The sequence below is a fragment of the Melitaea cinxia genome, chromosome 19 (genome assembly GCF_905220565.1).
Source record: "Melitaea cinxia chromosome 19, ilMelCinx1.1, whole genome shotgun sequence".
Taxonomy (NCBI): Eukaryota; Metazoa; Arthropoda; class Insecta; order Lepidoptera; family Nymphalidae; genus Melitaea; species Melitaea cinxia.
Window position 1 is genome coordinate 11,852,020 of NC_059412.1, and position 15,461 is coordinate 11,867,480.

The following is a 15,461-nucleotide window of genomic DNA, read 5'->3' on the forward strand; positions in this document are numbered from 1 at the left end:
TATATGTTTATACTTTACAATTATCACGATGTGGTCGGTTTGTAATCTAAATGTAGCAAATTATGCTGTTTTGTTAAAATATCTTTAAATGACGTTGCTCTTGTGTGTTAAAAAACTTTAAAATACTTAAACGTAAATCATGTCTTTTTCACCTATTAGGAACGATTCGTAATATATTTGCATTATAAAAAATATATAAAATATTATTGTAACAAATATTTTAACATCTTTATCCGATAAACGAAAATTTAACCACAAATATTTTGCCGTACAAAATTAAATAAGTTCGCAACTAGGGAGCAACTCAAGTCTCGCGCTGAATCGTAATTTATTCATAGAAATTAACCGACGACAACGGCAATCTAAACCTTAATCACTTTAACTTGAAATCGAAAACATCTTAAAGAGTGTTCTGTCGATGAAATGCTGGGATAATTAAGTTAGAACGATTAGAATTCAATTTAATGTCGGAGAGATTTAATTAGTTTACGCCAACAAAAATGAGTGTGTACGAGTATAGTCATGACTATGTATGTGTGTTATGTATGTACGTTATTAAAACTGTACATACGCATGAACACTTCGGTAGTTTTGGTAAATACGAACAATATCTAATAGCTGCTGTGTGTATGTGTAACTATGTGTCTGATAATTTTAATTCAATTAGTTTATAGGCCACAGTTAGCTCTATCAGCTCGTAAAGGTATTATTGGTTTATCCATCAGAGGGTTGCGAGTTTAGGTCATAATGTCACGGACTTGCTTGAATCAAGACTAATTACATGTCAAGGTTGTTTGAACACTTTTGATTACTATCTTTATTCATATTCCGTCTCTTTCGCTTTCTACTTTTTAATTTATACATTTATAAAATGTTAATTGTTATATTTAGAAAATTTAATGGTTATGTTCTTTCTTTAGGCCCAGAGTATGGAACAATGGAAGCGGCATGGAAAGGCGGCATGGTTGAAGCAGAACGGCTATCCGATCTACATTTAAGTGTACGCGATCGCCTCGTCAATGACGTCATAGCTCAGATAAAGAACTGGCAAAAGGATACTTATCATAAGGTCAGTGAAATTATCAATAGAATCACTTATATAAGGCATAAACAAAATAAGTTCCAAAATTACTCTTAGCAGTACTCCGATATGTCTACTAATAAAAATTCAGATTGCCGTAATTTTGTCGTTACAAGCAATTAAATGCACATTAATTTTCAACTCTTTCAACGTGGCTTCAGTAACTCGTGTGAATGACTCAAAGGCCTATTTGAAACCTAATTTTCGAGAAATTCTTTAAAAATTAGACGTCCACGTACTATGCAAACAAGTCTTTATGCGTTTAATCCACCGTGTAGCGACTGTACCGTGTCTACAAAGCGGTGACATGCGCGCGCCGCCACAAAGCAGTACTACCTAGCATAAACGCTTTCTTGGGAATCTTAAATTATACTATTACCTACGCTGATATATTCAAATTTCAATTTAAAAAAAAATTCAAATACCTATATAATCATTTTATATTTTTTAATCCTTAGTTTAGGTATCAGTGACGCGCATCTATCTAGATTGCATTTTATACATATTTTTTTTTTAAGTAGATCTTTTGTACAAGATTTTTTTTGATAAAATTTAAAACAAAAGAAATGCTTATATCCCGTCATTCAAATCATTGATGGTGTCTCGACAAACCCTCGACTCGAGTACAATTTCCTTCTTTCCCGCTCTTGTAATCTTGTCTTAAAAACATCAAAGTATCTCGCACCATATAAATATAAATTTATGCGCTTAAACATTTTCGAATAATCAAAGTATGGAATTAAATTTATAGTCTTCATTTAAACATTAAAATCTATACTAATACTAGCTGACCCCGCAAACTTTGTTTTGCCATATATGTTTATAACCCCCTTAATTTCCCCCCCCCCCACTTTTTAACTGAGGGGTAGGAAAAATAGATGTTGGCCTATTCTCTAACCTAATAACCCGCACGCAAAATTTCATAAAAATCGGTCCAGGCGTTTCGGAGTAGTACGGAAACTAACATTGTGACACGAGAATTTTATATAATGTTTTTTCCTCGAATGAACGGGGGCGAAACCGCAGGTAACAGCTAGTTTTTATGTAAATACCTTGAAAATTGTTTACTTACATTTCTTGTGATTTACATAACAAAACCCAATTTTATTGACTTTCATTCATCAATCAACCACTCCTTGTTAACTTTCAGAAGTTTCATCACAACCAGTATTTTGAGTACGTCAAATTAAATCATATTTTCATTATGTACCTGTAACAAGAAGTAAATATTTATTATATAAACAACTGCATGTGCGCGCGGTTTCACCCGCCTCTATTTGAGGAAAAAACGAACTAAAATTAGATGGCCTTATAACCTTCATCAATGTATGGACTATCCAACGTAAAAATAATTTTTAATTCGAACCAATAGTTCCTGAGATTAGCACGTTCAACAAACTCTACAGCTTTATATTAACTGTGATATATAATTTTTATTTTTATCGTTTTACTAGCTGACCCTTTTTCCATATATGTTATTAACACCTTTAATTCCCTCCCCCCCCCCTTCCCCCTTATAACTTAGTTATATGAAAAATAGATGTTGGCCGATTCTCAGACCTACCCGATATGCACACAAAATTTCATAATATTTTATTAATCCCCTCAATCCCCCTACCCCCCCTAATAACTGAGTGGTATGAAAAATAGATGTTGTTCGATTCTCAGACCTACTCATTATGCACACAAAATTTCACGAGAATCGGTCAAGCCATTTCGGAGGAGTTTAACTACAAACACCGCGACACAATTTTATATCATCATTACAGCCTATACAGTCCACTGCTGGACATAGGCCTCCACAAGTTGACGCCAAAAATAACGTGAACTCATGTGTTTTGCCCATAGTCATCACGCTGGGCAGGCGGGTTGGTGACCGACAATTTTATATATTAGAGAATAATATCATAATGTATCAATAACTTAGATGACTAATGAATGACTTTATTTAGAATAATGTGATAAATCTCACATATAACAAACTGCTTTTAAAATTTTCTTGATAAAATTAATTAAATACTTAATATAAAACTTAATTTTTGTTTCCCATACTAATATACTATTAGTGCAAAGGTGTACCAGTACTAATTACTAGTATAGAAGACTAGTACTAGGTACATGACACACAGTTATATTGGCCATAGTGATGTTTGTCGTGGTCTGGGCGTTCGTGCTCGTATGTTGTGTGTGTCTCCTGTGTCCAGGGACAGGAAAAAATCCTATTGAGGGCCGTTGATTGTGAGGTGTTTATTTATTTATTTTTTACTCGTATGGATGATGAAAGTTTTTAAGAAACTGTTAAAAAATTAAGTAATTATATTTTTATGTTATGTGATTTTGAAATAACCGCTTTAGATAACCCGAGTCCTTCGTTTAAGGTCTATTGGGCAAAAAGTAAAGGAAATTAATATATTTTATTAAACTTACAACAAAACAAAAAAAAAATGAGTTCTTTTTCACAATTTTTTTTTCCATATCTTACTTTTATTTTGAAATAACCGTTATAGATACCGACCGTATCTTATTTTCAATGTCTTTTGAGCAATAAGTAAAGAAAATTATAAATTCGTATCTAAAACTTGCTCACCGAAACTATTTCGACAGAAGTTTTAATATACAGTGGAATTGACATAAAATAAAATCGCGTAATTACATTCAATCGTTTCTTAGAACTTATATACGAGTATATTGTAATTATGCGTTACATAAAATTATGAATTAGCTGTCTATATTATTGACAAATTAAAATCGACGTCGACAGACATGGGCGTAGATATATTACGAAATTGATAATTCTACTGAACTTTAAACATAGATGGAGGTTGTCAACTCAATTTTATTTTTTTCTGTATGTTCTACATAACTTTTTACTGGGTTCACCGATTTCGATGACTTTTTTTCGTCGAAAGCTGGTTATATATTTCCATTTAAATTTGGTCGATATCTGTCGAGTATTTCCAAAAAGGCGTTATTAAATAATTATGTTTTCGATTACCTAAGCTGAATTACTTGTCGATGTATCAACCTGCAGTAGAGTAGGGTGATGGATTAAGCTCCGATCTGTCTCCTACAGAGAAATAAGCCTATGCCCAGCAGGGAATGTTTATTTACTTATTATTTATTTATTTATACTTTATTGTACACACAACTACATTTTAAACAATAAACACATTTCAAAAAACATTTACAGACTGTGAAGTACAATGAGCGGCCTTAATATTTAGCCATTTCTTCCAAACAACCCAAACCAATGGATGAGGAATGTTACAGGCTGAATTGTGATCGTATATTTAATTTTTTTTTTTTTTCGGTGAGAGCAAACACAGTAACTTCGATGTACATTATGCAGTAACATAACGTGTTCCGAAAGCCATTAACGTTTCGTTCCTCGAACCGATCGCGTAACTACTCTTTTCTTACACGACGGAAGAAAGTAAAAGGTAAATATTTAAAGCTCGACGAGAGAGTAAACAATTATAATGCACTGTGAATATTAAATTGAATAGAAATCGTTTTCGTTACGTTTTAAAACATCGATTAATTTTTAATGAAAGGTGTTTTAATGTCGTGCTGCTTCGAATAGTAAATACTTTATTTACACACATTATGAAAGTAAATAATGAGGTACATAAAATCGTGAATGGGTACTTATTAAAGGCAAACTCTTTAGATGGTTGGACAGTTGGAAATATATAAAAAAATGTTTTAGAAATAGTGAATTATAAAAATTAAATACCTTATATACAGTATATAAACGAAACGAATGCAATATTTACTTATTTAGTATGTAAAAAAATATATTCTGTTGCTTTTCTAGTTTTTCTAGTTTTTAGTTGCATGTGTATATATGTATGTATGTTTGTAGAAATTTATATATGTATTTTGATTAAACGTTATTACTATTGCGCAAGCCCGTTACACTGCTAGCTTTTTTCTGTTGGGTAATCTGGAAGAGATCGCTATTTAGTGATAAGATCGCCCATTGCACTATATGTGTCTAGAATTAAGGTTTGCTATGTATACTATCTTTAGTTGCAATAAAGTGGTTTATTATTATTATTTAAATAAACAATTGTGTGTCATATATTATGTTAGATCTGAGGAATGAATGTAACAATATCTTGAGCCAGTCCTCCAGTGTCTTGTCAGACACAGAGTGACATGAGTACTGACGTACGTTTCCTTGATATGCGTGAGCGGTAAACTCGGGAAGCTCAAAACCAACTGTTATTACTCCTCGAATATTTCTATATAGAGAATGTTGAATTAATAGCTTTTAATTTAATAAAAAACCTTCTGGTGCTGTGATGCGTGAAGACGCCTGCGCGTTGGCAGTTGCGGGTTCGATTCCCATTCGGCTTGAATATTTGTAGTTTTGGGTGTGTAGTCTAGTGGGTCCCCCTACCTTGCCTCGGAATAAATGTAAAGCCGTCGCTCCCGGTTATCATAGACACCTGATAGCGATCGTTATTCATGGAAGGCAATGTATTCGCCAATCCGCAGTGGAGCAGTTTGGATTAAACTCCGACCTTTTCCGAAACGAAGAATGACGCCTATGCACCGCGGTGGGACTTTAAACGCTGAATTAATCAATCAAATATCTTTCATTTTCTCAATTGAATGAGGTATGACATATTACGTCTTGAAGTATTTACGCGACAGTGCTGCGATGTTCAAAAAGTCGTTAATTTCTTCGTTTTACGACCGTAATAATCACTGTATCCGATATGTGCACATGTAAAATACATATAATGTAACGAATTATTATTATATTTTCAAAGTTCATGGACCGCATCGTGCTGTGGCGAAGACAATTTAAATTCGATTCGGTTTTAAATTTTAAGTATTTCATTCATTCATTATGATCTATCGTTCATTCGTATTTTTTGTCGATATTTTGTGTCATAGCGCGTTTGTTTATGTATATTTGTAAAGAAAATGTTTATACGTATGATTTGTAAGGGTTAAGATGTTTCAAGCCATACGAGATTGAAACTAATTATTTTTAAGGAACAAGATATTTTTTATCAGTATTAATATAGAATTAATATAATCTTTTACTCTGTGACGTTGTCATTGTTGTTTTGTGCACTAAGTTTGTTATACTAACTTTCTCTTAACTTTTTCATCATATGTGTTTTTTATTTTTATTTAGTTGTAGCTTTAATTTTCGTTTAATTCATTCTTATTGATAAAAAAACAAACGCTAAATTAAAAAACATTTAGTTACTTACCTTAGGAAGAGTCGACCGTGGACAGATACCATATTTATTATTATTATTTATAGTATAAATAAATACTAACAATTAGTGGATCCTGAAACAGATGCATGCACTAATTCAATTATTACAAACTCTCTCGTCACAAACTCCACTTGAGACTCTCTTGATGTTTATTTATGTAATACGTAATATGTATATACTTAATATTACCATGCAATTAATATTAAGGAAGCGAGGATGCGTCGTTGTTTGTTTAATATTGAAGTCGTGTTCTAATTTGCATTACGTTAAGTATGTAGGTGCATACCGCATTAACAATTGTTCGCTAAGTTGTATTACAATGAAATCATCACAATCAGGCATAAAAAAAATATTGCATTTTGTATTAATGGAAAATATTCATTTATGTGGGATTCAAAAGCACTTAAGTTATAATTTTATTGAAAATCAATTGTATAAAAATAAATGTGGGTCAACACGAAAATCTGCTTCAAATTAAGAACCATTAACTGAATGACCGAATTGAGAGTTTCTGAAACTAATAACAGTGCCAAGAAATATGTTCACATGCTTCGATTTACGTAATGCTGTTTGGCTAGATTTTTGAAATTAAATTAATAAGATTTAAAATTTTTAGATTTGGTATCCAAGGTAAGGTAATTAGTATTTTTTATTAATACATACTTGTGAAAATATAATAAAGATACCTTTTACAAATAAAAACGAGTGTGCTTTAGATCACACGAAGTAAAACTTCTTTAGCTCTATTTAACTTGTATCTCCGTCTCAACTTCCGTTCGCCTCGCCCGATCACACTTTTCATCTAACGCTCTCGTCACGCATTCACCAGCTTACTCCCAAAGTCACGCGAACGTAAAGAAGTTTTACAACAAAAATTAAAAAAAAAATCTACCATCTAACCTTTAGAGTTAAGATGCAAAGAGAAAAACTTTAGAGGTGTATGTGTCTTAAGATAACAACAATAAGACAAAATAACGAAGAATTACATCTTAAAATTTGTATTGAGAATTACTATCTCTTGCTGCATTGTGACGTTGAGTTAAAACTTGTAATACGTTTGTGTCTGTATGTGTATGTGTGTGTATAGTAAGACCTTTCAGAGTGATTGAGTGTGTTTGATAACGTGTTTGAATGTTATGTCATGTTACATCATGTTTGTAACCTTCCGTTGATATAAAAATATGCTATTTAATTTTTATATTGTGTTGTATATATGTGTGTTATATTATAAGTTTAAATGTACCCCAATAATTGTGTTAATCATGATATATTTGAAAAAATAATAAATGTTGAATAAATATTTACAAATTACAGATTATTTCGCAAATGTTATAACATAAATAATGTAATAAAGTTTTGTCAATATATGACGCAATACACGTGAGGTAAATACTAAGGACGTGTTCACTTATTACCCAACCTGTCTTTAGTTACGTAAAAAGTACTAAATTTATTATCAGAATCAAGTTTAATTTACACTAAAAGAAATTTATCTAGGTTATGAAAGTTCATAGTGGAAGTTTCCAAGGGTCTCATACTATCACCTACAACATTTTTTTTAAATTTTGTTTATCTTATTTAGGGACTTTTATATACAAGCAGGTTGCCAGTCCCATCGTAAATTTATTCTGACTAAAGTAGTCGCTTCAGCCTGTAATATCCCACTACTGGGCAAAAGCCTCTTTCCCCATGTAAGAGAAGGATCAGAGCTTAATGTACCTCGCTTTTCCAACGCGGGTTGGCAGATATATTCCCTACTACGAGTAACGATCGCTATCAGGTGTACATGATAACAATCGAGACTGACGGCTTAACGTGCTCTCCGAGGCACGGTGGGGAGACCCACTAAAACTGCACAAACACCCAGACCAAGGCAAACACCTGTATGGCCAATACAAATGTTTGTCATGTACGGGGATCGAACCCGCAACCACCAACGCAACAGGTACAATCCATGGTTACACCGTTGTGCCAACGCGGCGTCTAAAGTAGTATAGAGTCTGAATAGTATTATGGCCTCGTTAGAAGTTAGACGAGCGGGTATACCATGGAACATTCCAGTATCTATCTGTCTGTGCAAATTCATCTCATAATGGTTACCCTTCCTGAAAAAATTATTTGTGAAAAAAATCTAGTAAGGAAAAAATTTCTTCTATATATAATTCTTTTGTTGTATGTTTTTGTGGTCGTACTTTGAGGCATGTTAAAGTACAAATTGTCATCAAAAATGTTAGATAACGTTCGTGATCGTGAATTTATACTCTTGTTAGGGAAATTGTCTTCCTAAACCGCAGTGCCACTTAAATAGAAAAAGATTAGTAGCAGTGAAACGTTTTCAGGTTGTTCAACTGCAGTTACAGTAAAGTTATAATCGATATTTGTAGAAAAAAATTCTATGTTTTTATATAAATGTACAGTGCGTTTTAAATTTTAAAAGTTGGTATTCGAAATTAGAATACGTTTTTTTTTTTTTTTAATCGATATATTTTTTCCGAAATAAAAATTTATATTAATCGATAATTTTCGAAATTAATTCGACATTTTTCGTAAAATAAAATAATCTAATAACGATATGTTTCGAATTAAATGAGATAAAAAGACGCATTAATATAACAATCCGTTGTGTACGCGATACAACAATCAGATGACCTTTGCAATTGACTTGTAACTTCGATTTGTGGCGAGTCGGACGGAATGCGACGCTGCGTTTAATGTACACATTGTACAAATGTACACACTTGGCGTTTTAATTTGTTTTGCTCATGCCTACATTCAAATGTCAGTTATTTTGAATTAATCTTTTGATAGACAGATAAATTCCTCAATAATCTATGATTATATTCGAAATAAAAGGAGATTATATTCGAAATAAAAGGATGTTATTTTTATATAGTCACATAGTACACACAAGATTATGTTACTGATTTTTTTTTCTTGCATTCATTTTCAATTCATAATCAAATAGATCGGTGTGGTCTAAATTGAAACAGAGTAATATTAGGTCAATCATGTCTATAAAATTTTATTTAAGAGCCATTTCACAATTTTACGCTCTGCAAGTTTAGGTAAATTTGGTCGCATCGCGCGAGTCGTACGAGCCGCGCGATCTTTGTGCTAGTACGTATAGTGTGACAACCAAAAGACCATCGTGATCATTTTCTGATGTATAATAAAAATTAATAACTATGGTATAAAATGTTTTTTACATAATTAATTTGTTAAAAATTTCAAGTATGTTATATAACAACAGTCAATAAATTTAAAATAAAATTAAAAAAATCAATTTTATGAAACAATTTTTTTTAATTGATTTAGTTTTTTCAGTTTACGAATGAATCTAATATTTACGATATGAATAAAAAAGCATTTAATGACATCGACACCGACAAACATATTAATTAACAAATAACAAGACAAACAGATTGAAATGCCTATTTGTATTGATAGTGTGAGAAAAGAAAATTAAATTATCCATTTGTTTACAGAAATTATCATTATATTATTTTACAGTCATTTTCGTAATATGTTTATTTTATTTATATTTTATTATGAAAGTATCAAATGCGTTTTATCCGCTATAACAACAGGCGCTTGGCGCGTGTGAGCGAAAGAGACGGCTGCGCAGAATTTGGCGTGGACCTTACCTCTAAGAGCGCTAGCGCTCGACTGATTTACCGGGCTTGATGCGTGGCAATATATACTATCTTTTTATTATTTAATATAAAATGTATTAAAAAAAATTACATCTTTTAATTATTTTTTTTGTATTCCTTAATGATGTAAGTTTACTTTGATGAAGATAGTTCGTTAAAATTTCTTAGTTTTCTAAGAGAAATATCGCTTTTAAAATTGTACTTATTTGGAAAATATTCGTAACTTTAAATTTTTTTTATCGTTTAATAGAGATACAAATGGAATAAAAATCTATGATAGTGGACAACAAAATTATATTCCACATATTATGATATTTTTTTAAAATGGTTTCAACGTAGAGGTTATTGAAAAGTAGGACTTCAAAGTATACATTGCGACCGTTTACCCAGGGAGGAGGCTGATGAAAAGGTTAATAATTTTATACACATAATATAAATCAAAATTCTGATCTGACTATGGACTACAACAAAGGTTGCTCTATTATATTTCAAGAATATAAATTACATTATTGCATCCAACACTGAGATTAACGACGTCAAAATATTACAATTTCGCGGATTGTTACCGATTTTTGTGAAATGGCTCTTAATGACCTCGAATACCTCGCATGATTTATGACCGCGGTCTTCATTTAACTGGAAAGTAGGATTGAGCATACTTGATAAAGCGAGGCCAAAGAGATACTTCAGATTTATATCGAACTGACCCGTTGGCGCAATGACCGTGACCTCGCTTTCTGCTGTATATTAATTACGTACATATACATTTAGGTATATGAATATGTATATCGATCGGCTGCTACCTGAAAACAAAGGTGTTGTTACCTTACGGATCATAAGGTCGTTTGTTATGGACGCAGAATGATTATCATGATAACGATGAGATATACTAAACATATTTTGTGTATGGGTGCCGTCATTTTAAAGAAGATTAATCGTAGATACAATCAGTGTACTGACAAGGCTCAAGCAACCGGAAGCTAAAGCAAGATTGAGGTCCCTGTACCAGCAACTACAAGCTTAGACACATCCACAGACCCTAAAGATGACGATCAGAATTTTTCACATGTTACACGATACTAGTAACTCGTAACTAAATAATATTATGTTACATATTATATCATTGAGGTAGGGCGCAGCAGGAATTAGGAAATATTCTGCACAAAATCTAAAGCAGCCCGTCTGGGGAAGTACCTTAACCTCACAGAAGATCACAGCTAAATAACACTGCTCTAGTGCTGCGTTCCTGAGTAAGAGACAAGAGCTCCTATGGGTAGAGTTGGCAGCGCGATTGCGGTGTTTCTGGTGTTGCAGGCTTCTGTAAGCTACGTTAACCTCTTACCATCATGTGAACCGTACGCTTGTTTACCGACCCAGTCGTATTAAAAAAATATGTTTAAACAACCGATCAGGCTTAGTGATGTGATTCGTCTTAATAGCGACGTTCGTAGGTTCGATGCCACTCGCAGGTGTGCCTCTTTATATAAATATGCTTCTAATATCAATGCGTCTCCTTTGAAGCTCCTCATCATGCGTCGTATAGACTGTAAGGCAGACAGTTTTCATCATCATAAACATATGACAGCGGTCGTTATGTGTAGGAAAAGTTATCGTCGTGTATATGCTGACTTATTACATATATTTAACAGTCTGTAGAGAAGCGGATTTAGTTTCCACCCTTCTCTTATGGAGAGTACCAACTTTCATTAATTTTGCCCAGCTGTGGAACGTGAACAGACTAACTATTTACATGAAACGGCTATTAGAATTATCCTAATTATACAATTTCGCATCGCATTCGCTTTGTTTCGTTGCACAAGTATACTCAATCTTTTCAAGTTTTCATTTCACTTATCAAATATTCTTCGATACAAGTTCGTCTGATATTTTATCAGAGAAAAAAATTTCGTATTATAGTTATCTTCATTCTAGATAAATGTAGGTGTGAGGATTAGCCGATACTGTAATATGTTTAACCATAGTTTTAGGTTTATTTATACTGTGTGAAGTCAGTTGCGGTTTTGCACGTGAGATGTTGAGTTTATTTTACTTGACATATCGGTTGCGGTGTACATGTGTTATGGTTTAAGCTTACATTTTCCTCTACAGACTTGTTATTATAAAAATATCTTTCAATATCTACTATTAGTCCACACTCTCCCTATATATAACCTATTATAACAGGCGCTCTCGTGTACTAGAGCTTGTAGGCGCCTAAAATACCGACGGTTTGTGGGTTAGAGTCCTGCTCAGATGGATGTATTTGTACAATATTTGTTACCGGTTTGGATTTCTGTCCTTATGGGTTTTCCTACCAAGTCTGTAAGGGCTGTCAACGTTAAGCTGTCATCATATACGCCTGATGTCACGCCAACCCGGAGTGGAGCAACGTGGTTGTTTGAACTCCAATCCTTCTCCTACATGGAGAAAGAGGCCTATCTCCAGCCGTGGGGTGTTACTTCTGAATTATCTTGTCTACATATCTCGTTCAGAATCAATAAATAGATTGGTGGAGATGTGCAATACCAGAAAAAATAGTGACAGCCGGAAACAAATTAATTCAAGTACGGATTAGATCCATTCTTGAAAAATAAAACACATTTAATTTCTCAATCTTAGTCTAATAAAACTTAAGTTTTCTTTTTGCTTAATTTCTAGTTTTAATGGAAATCATTTCAAGTTAAAATAGAATAATTTTCATTATCATCACAAGAATGCCAATAGCAGTCCTCCGAGATAAAACGTCTTCGACCGTTATCTCTGTGGCCTCGTTGCAGACGCGATAAAATTCTTAACGACCTTATCTATTGCGATATTTTTTATTACATTCCTATTGAAAAATATACTTTCATATTAATATTTATATCTGAATTTCATACGTACATTTATCTGTGTATACGTATATCATTTTTTGAAGTAAAACTTCTTTACGAACGCTTGACTTGGGGAATAAGCTGGTGAACGGATGGCGAGAGCGTTACGAAAAGCGTGATGGGAAAGGCGAACGGTGTAAGAAAGAGGTGCGAGCACACATTTTCTTTCTCTCGTAGCCAGTTACGTTTCGTATATCTAAGACACAGTGCAGGCCTATTGCTAAAGCAGTTTTACTTCAGCTGTGTCGTCTAAAGCACATTCGATTTTTTTTTTTCCTTTATTAAAACATTGTCCTGACAATAACGAACACAAAGGAAATAATTATCTAATTATATATTTTTTCCGTACAAATTTCATAAATTCATAAAAAATGCTCAAATCGAATTATGGTACAATTGTTTTTTAATGTCTTCTCGTGACCATGATTGCTGTAAAGTATCCGAAACGTCGAACACGTAAAAAATCTAATAAACCGCGATAAAATCCGAAAAAGTTCGTTTCATTATATGGTACAATTTTTATCAAACAGAACCCAATTGATTTCTTGAAACGTTCAAATACCATTTAAATAAACAATACCTACGTTTTTATTACACTTATAATAAATCTACTTTAGCGTCGTAGGCGAATACAATATCGTCTCACGTCCAGCACGTAGACGCCCAACGTATTTACCTTGCTCATCGAATATAAATTTAGTCCACTTTTGTATTTTATTTAAAATATTCTTTCTGGAAGAAATATTGTGAAGAAATGATGAAATACTGACGAGTGACCCCATATATAATATTCTTTCTTGCGAATCATTGCGTTTTACGAAATTGTATAATTATCTGTGCTTTTTAAAATAAAACTTTTTACGCACGCTTGAATTGGGAAGTGAGCTGATAAATGTGTGACGAGACCGTTACGTAAAGTGTGATCGGGCGAGGCGAACGGAAGTTGAGAGGAGATATATATATATATAAGATAATAAGTTTTACTTCAGTCGTGTCGTCTAAAGCGTGTACTTCGTTTTTTATTTATTTCGTTCCATAAGGCCCTTCTTATGGAAATAGAAAACGTCTTCTTATGGGAATCGAATGCGCTTGACGCGTCGAGTCAAAATGCAATATGTATCGAGGTATTTTTTAATTATTTATGTTATATTTATATATTATATTTATTTATTTACTTTTGTATGATACGTGTATGTATATGTGTAGTATATCTTTTTGTACGTATGTTGAGTTGTGTGAATTTAATTTACTTTATTCCTTGTATAATTTTCATACTGTATTGTTTATTTTATCAATATGTTTTCTATATTTGGAGGTTGTCAATAAGAGGTCACTATTTACAAGTCCGCCTTTGCACTTTTTTGAAGTTATAATTATGATATTATCATTATGTCATTTCAAATGTCCAATGAAGTGTTAAATAACTAAAATCTGAATTAGACTAGACAAGTTCCAAGCATGTTAAAAACACACTAATCGATACATCCAACGATTTTACGATAGCCTTTCATCATTGTTATCTAAATCTGTTATAAATATTACAGCGTGCTACAAAAAAACTTAGTAAACTAAGTTAAACTGAAGTACAACATGACAACTAGTATTCGAATTAAAAAAAAAAAAGAATTATAAAAATCGTTTCTTTCAATAAAAAGTTTAGGGGGCTACCTTATAGTACACATAAAAATAAAATACAATGGAATTGAGAATCTGCTTCCTTAGCTAAAACTATATCTGGATGCATCATCATGCAAATTATTGTTCACAACAATATAGGTATATACTTCATTCAGTCAATTCTGAATAATATGTCACAGTATTAAAAATCGTTCACGTTGTCGTTTATCATGCTTTAACTGTCAACAGTCATATGTGAAGGTCTTGACAGCTGACAGTTGGTTGACATCAGGTGTATAGTGCTAACTGACCTGGTCTTCGGCTATATACCTACCTATTTGTACTGATATTATGAAAGTAATAAGTTCTTCTTCTTCTACTTTCTAACTTTCTCTCATAGCCAGTTACGTTTTGTATATCTAAGACAGTTCTTCTCCTTCTTCTTCATCATCTTCATCTTCTTCTTCTTCTTCTTTTTCTTCTTCAGGGTTAATGGTTTTCAGTAGTGCCAAATGAGCATAGATGATTTCGCCAATGTCACGTAGAATTAATCACGTAGAAGTAATAAGTTTGTTTGTTTATTGTAACGCGCTAATTTAAGGATGTACTAGTTTAAATCGATTTTTTTATTTTAGTTCATTCAGTGCTGAAGGCTTATGATATTATAGTACTTTAGTACGTTTTTTCATCAAATTGACGCGAGTGAAACCGTGGATCAGCAATTATTATTTTTTTTATAAATATATTGTAACTGTAAAATAATTGTTCTTTTTTTTGAAGTTTATGTTAAAAATTATATATTAAAAGTATATATCTTTTTCGAAGTGTAATTAAAAATTAATTAATTGAAATCTTGGAAAGTTTGGAAAGGCCAAAGTTTAAAACTTTTGTAATAATTGATTACGGCCATAACTGCGATCGTAAGAAGTAAAACGAAACATTTGGACGAGGAAAGGGTAGAGTAATTAACAGCATTTAAAATTTATAATTATGT

General features: G+C 32.4%; 1 protein-coding gene across 1 annotated transcript in view; it reads left to right on the forward strand.

Moving 5' to 3' along the window:
- Window positions 1–15,461, forward strand: part of LOC123662754 (protein kinase C and casein kinase substrate in neurons protein 1-like) — a 59,438-nt gene that overhangs the window by 12,592 nt on the left and 31,385 nt on the right. The window contains exon 3 of the mRNA XM_045597553.1: window positions 921–1,069. Within this exon, the coding sequence (XP_045453509.1) occupies window positions 921–1,069 (149 nt within the window). The remainder of the gene's footprint in view (window positions 1–920; window positions 1,070–15,461) is intronic.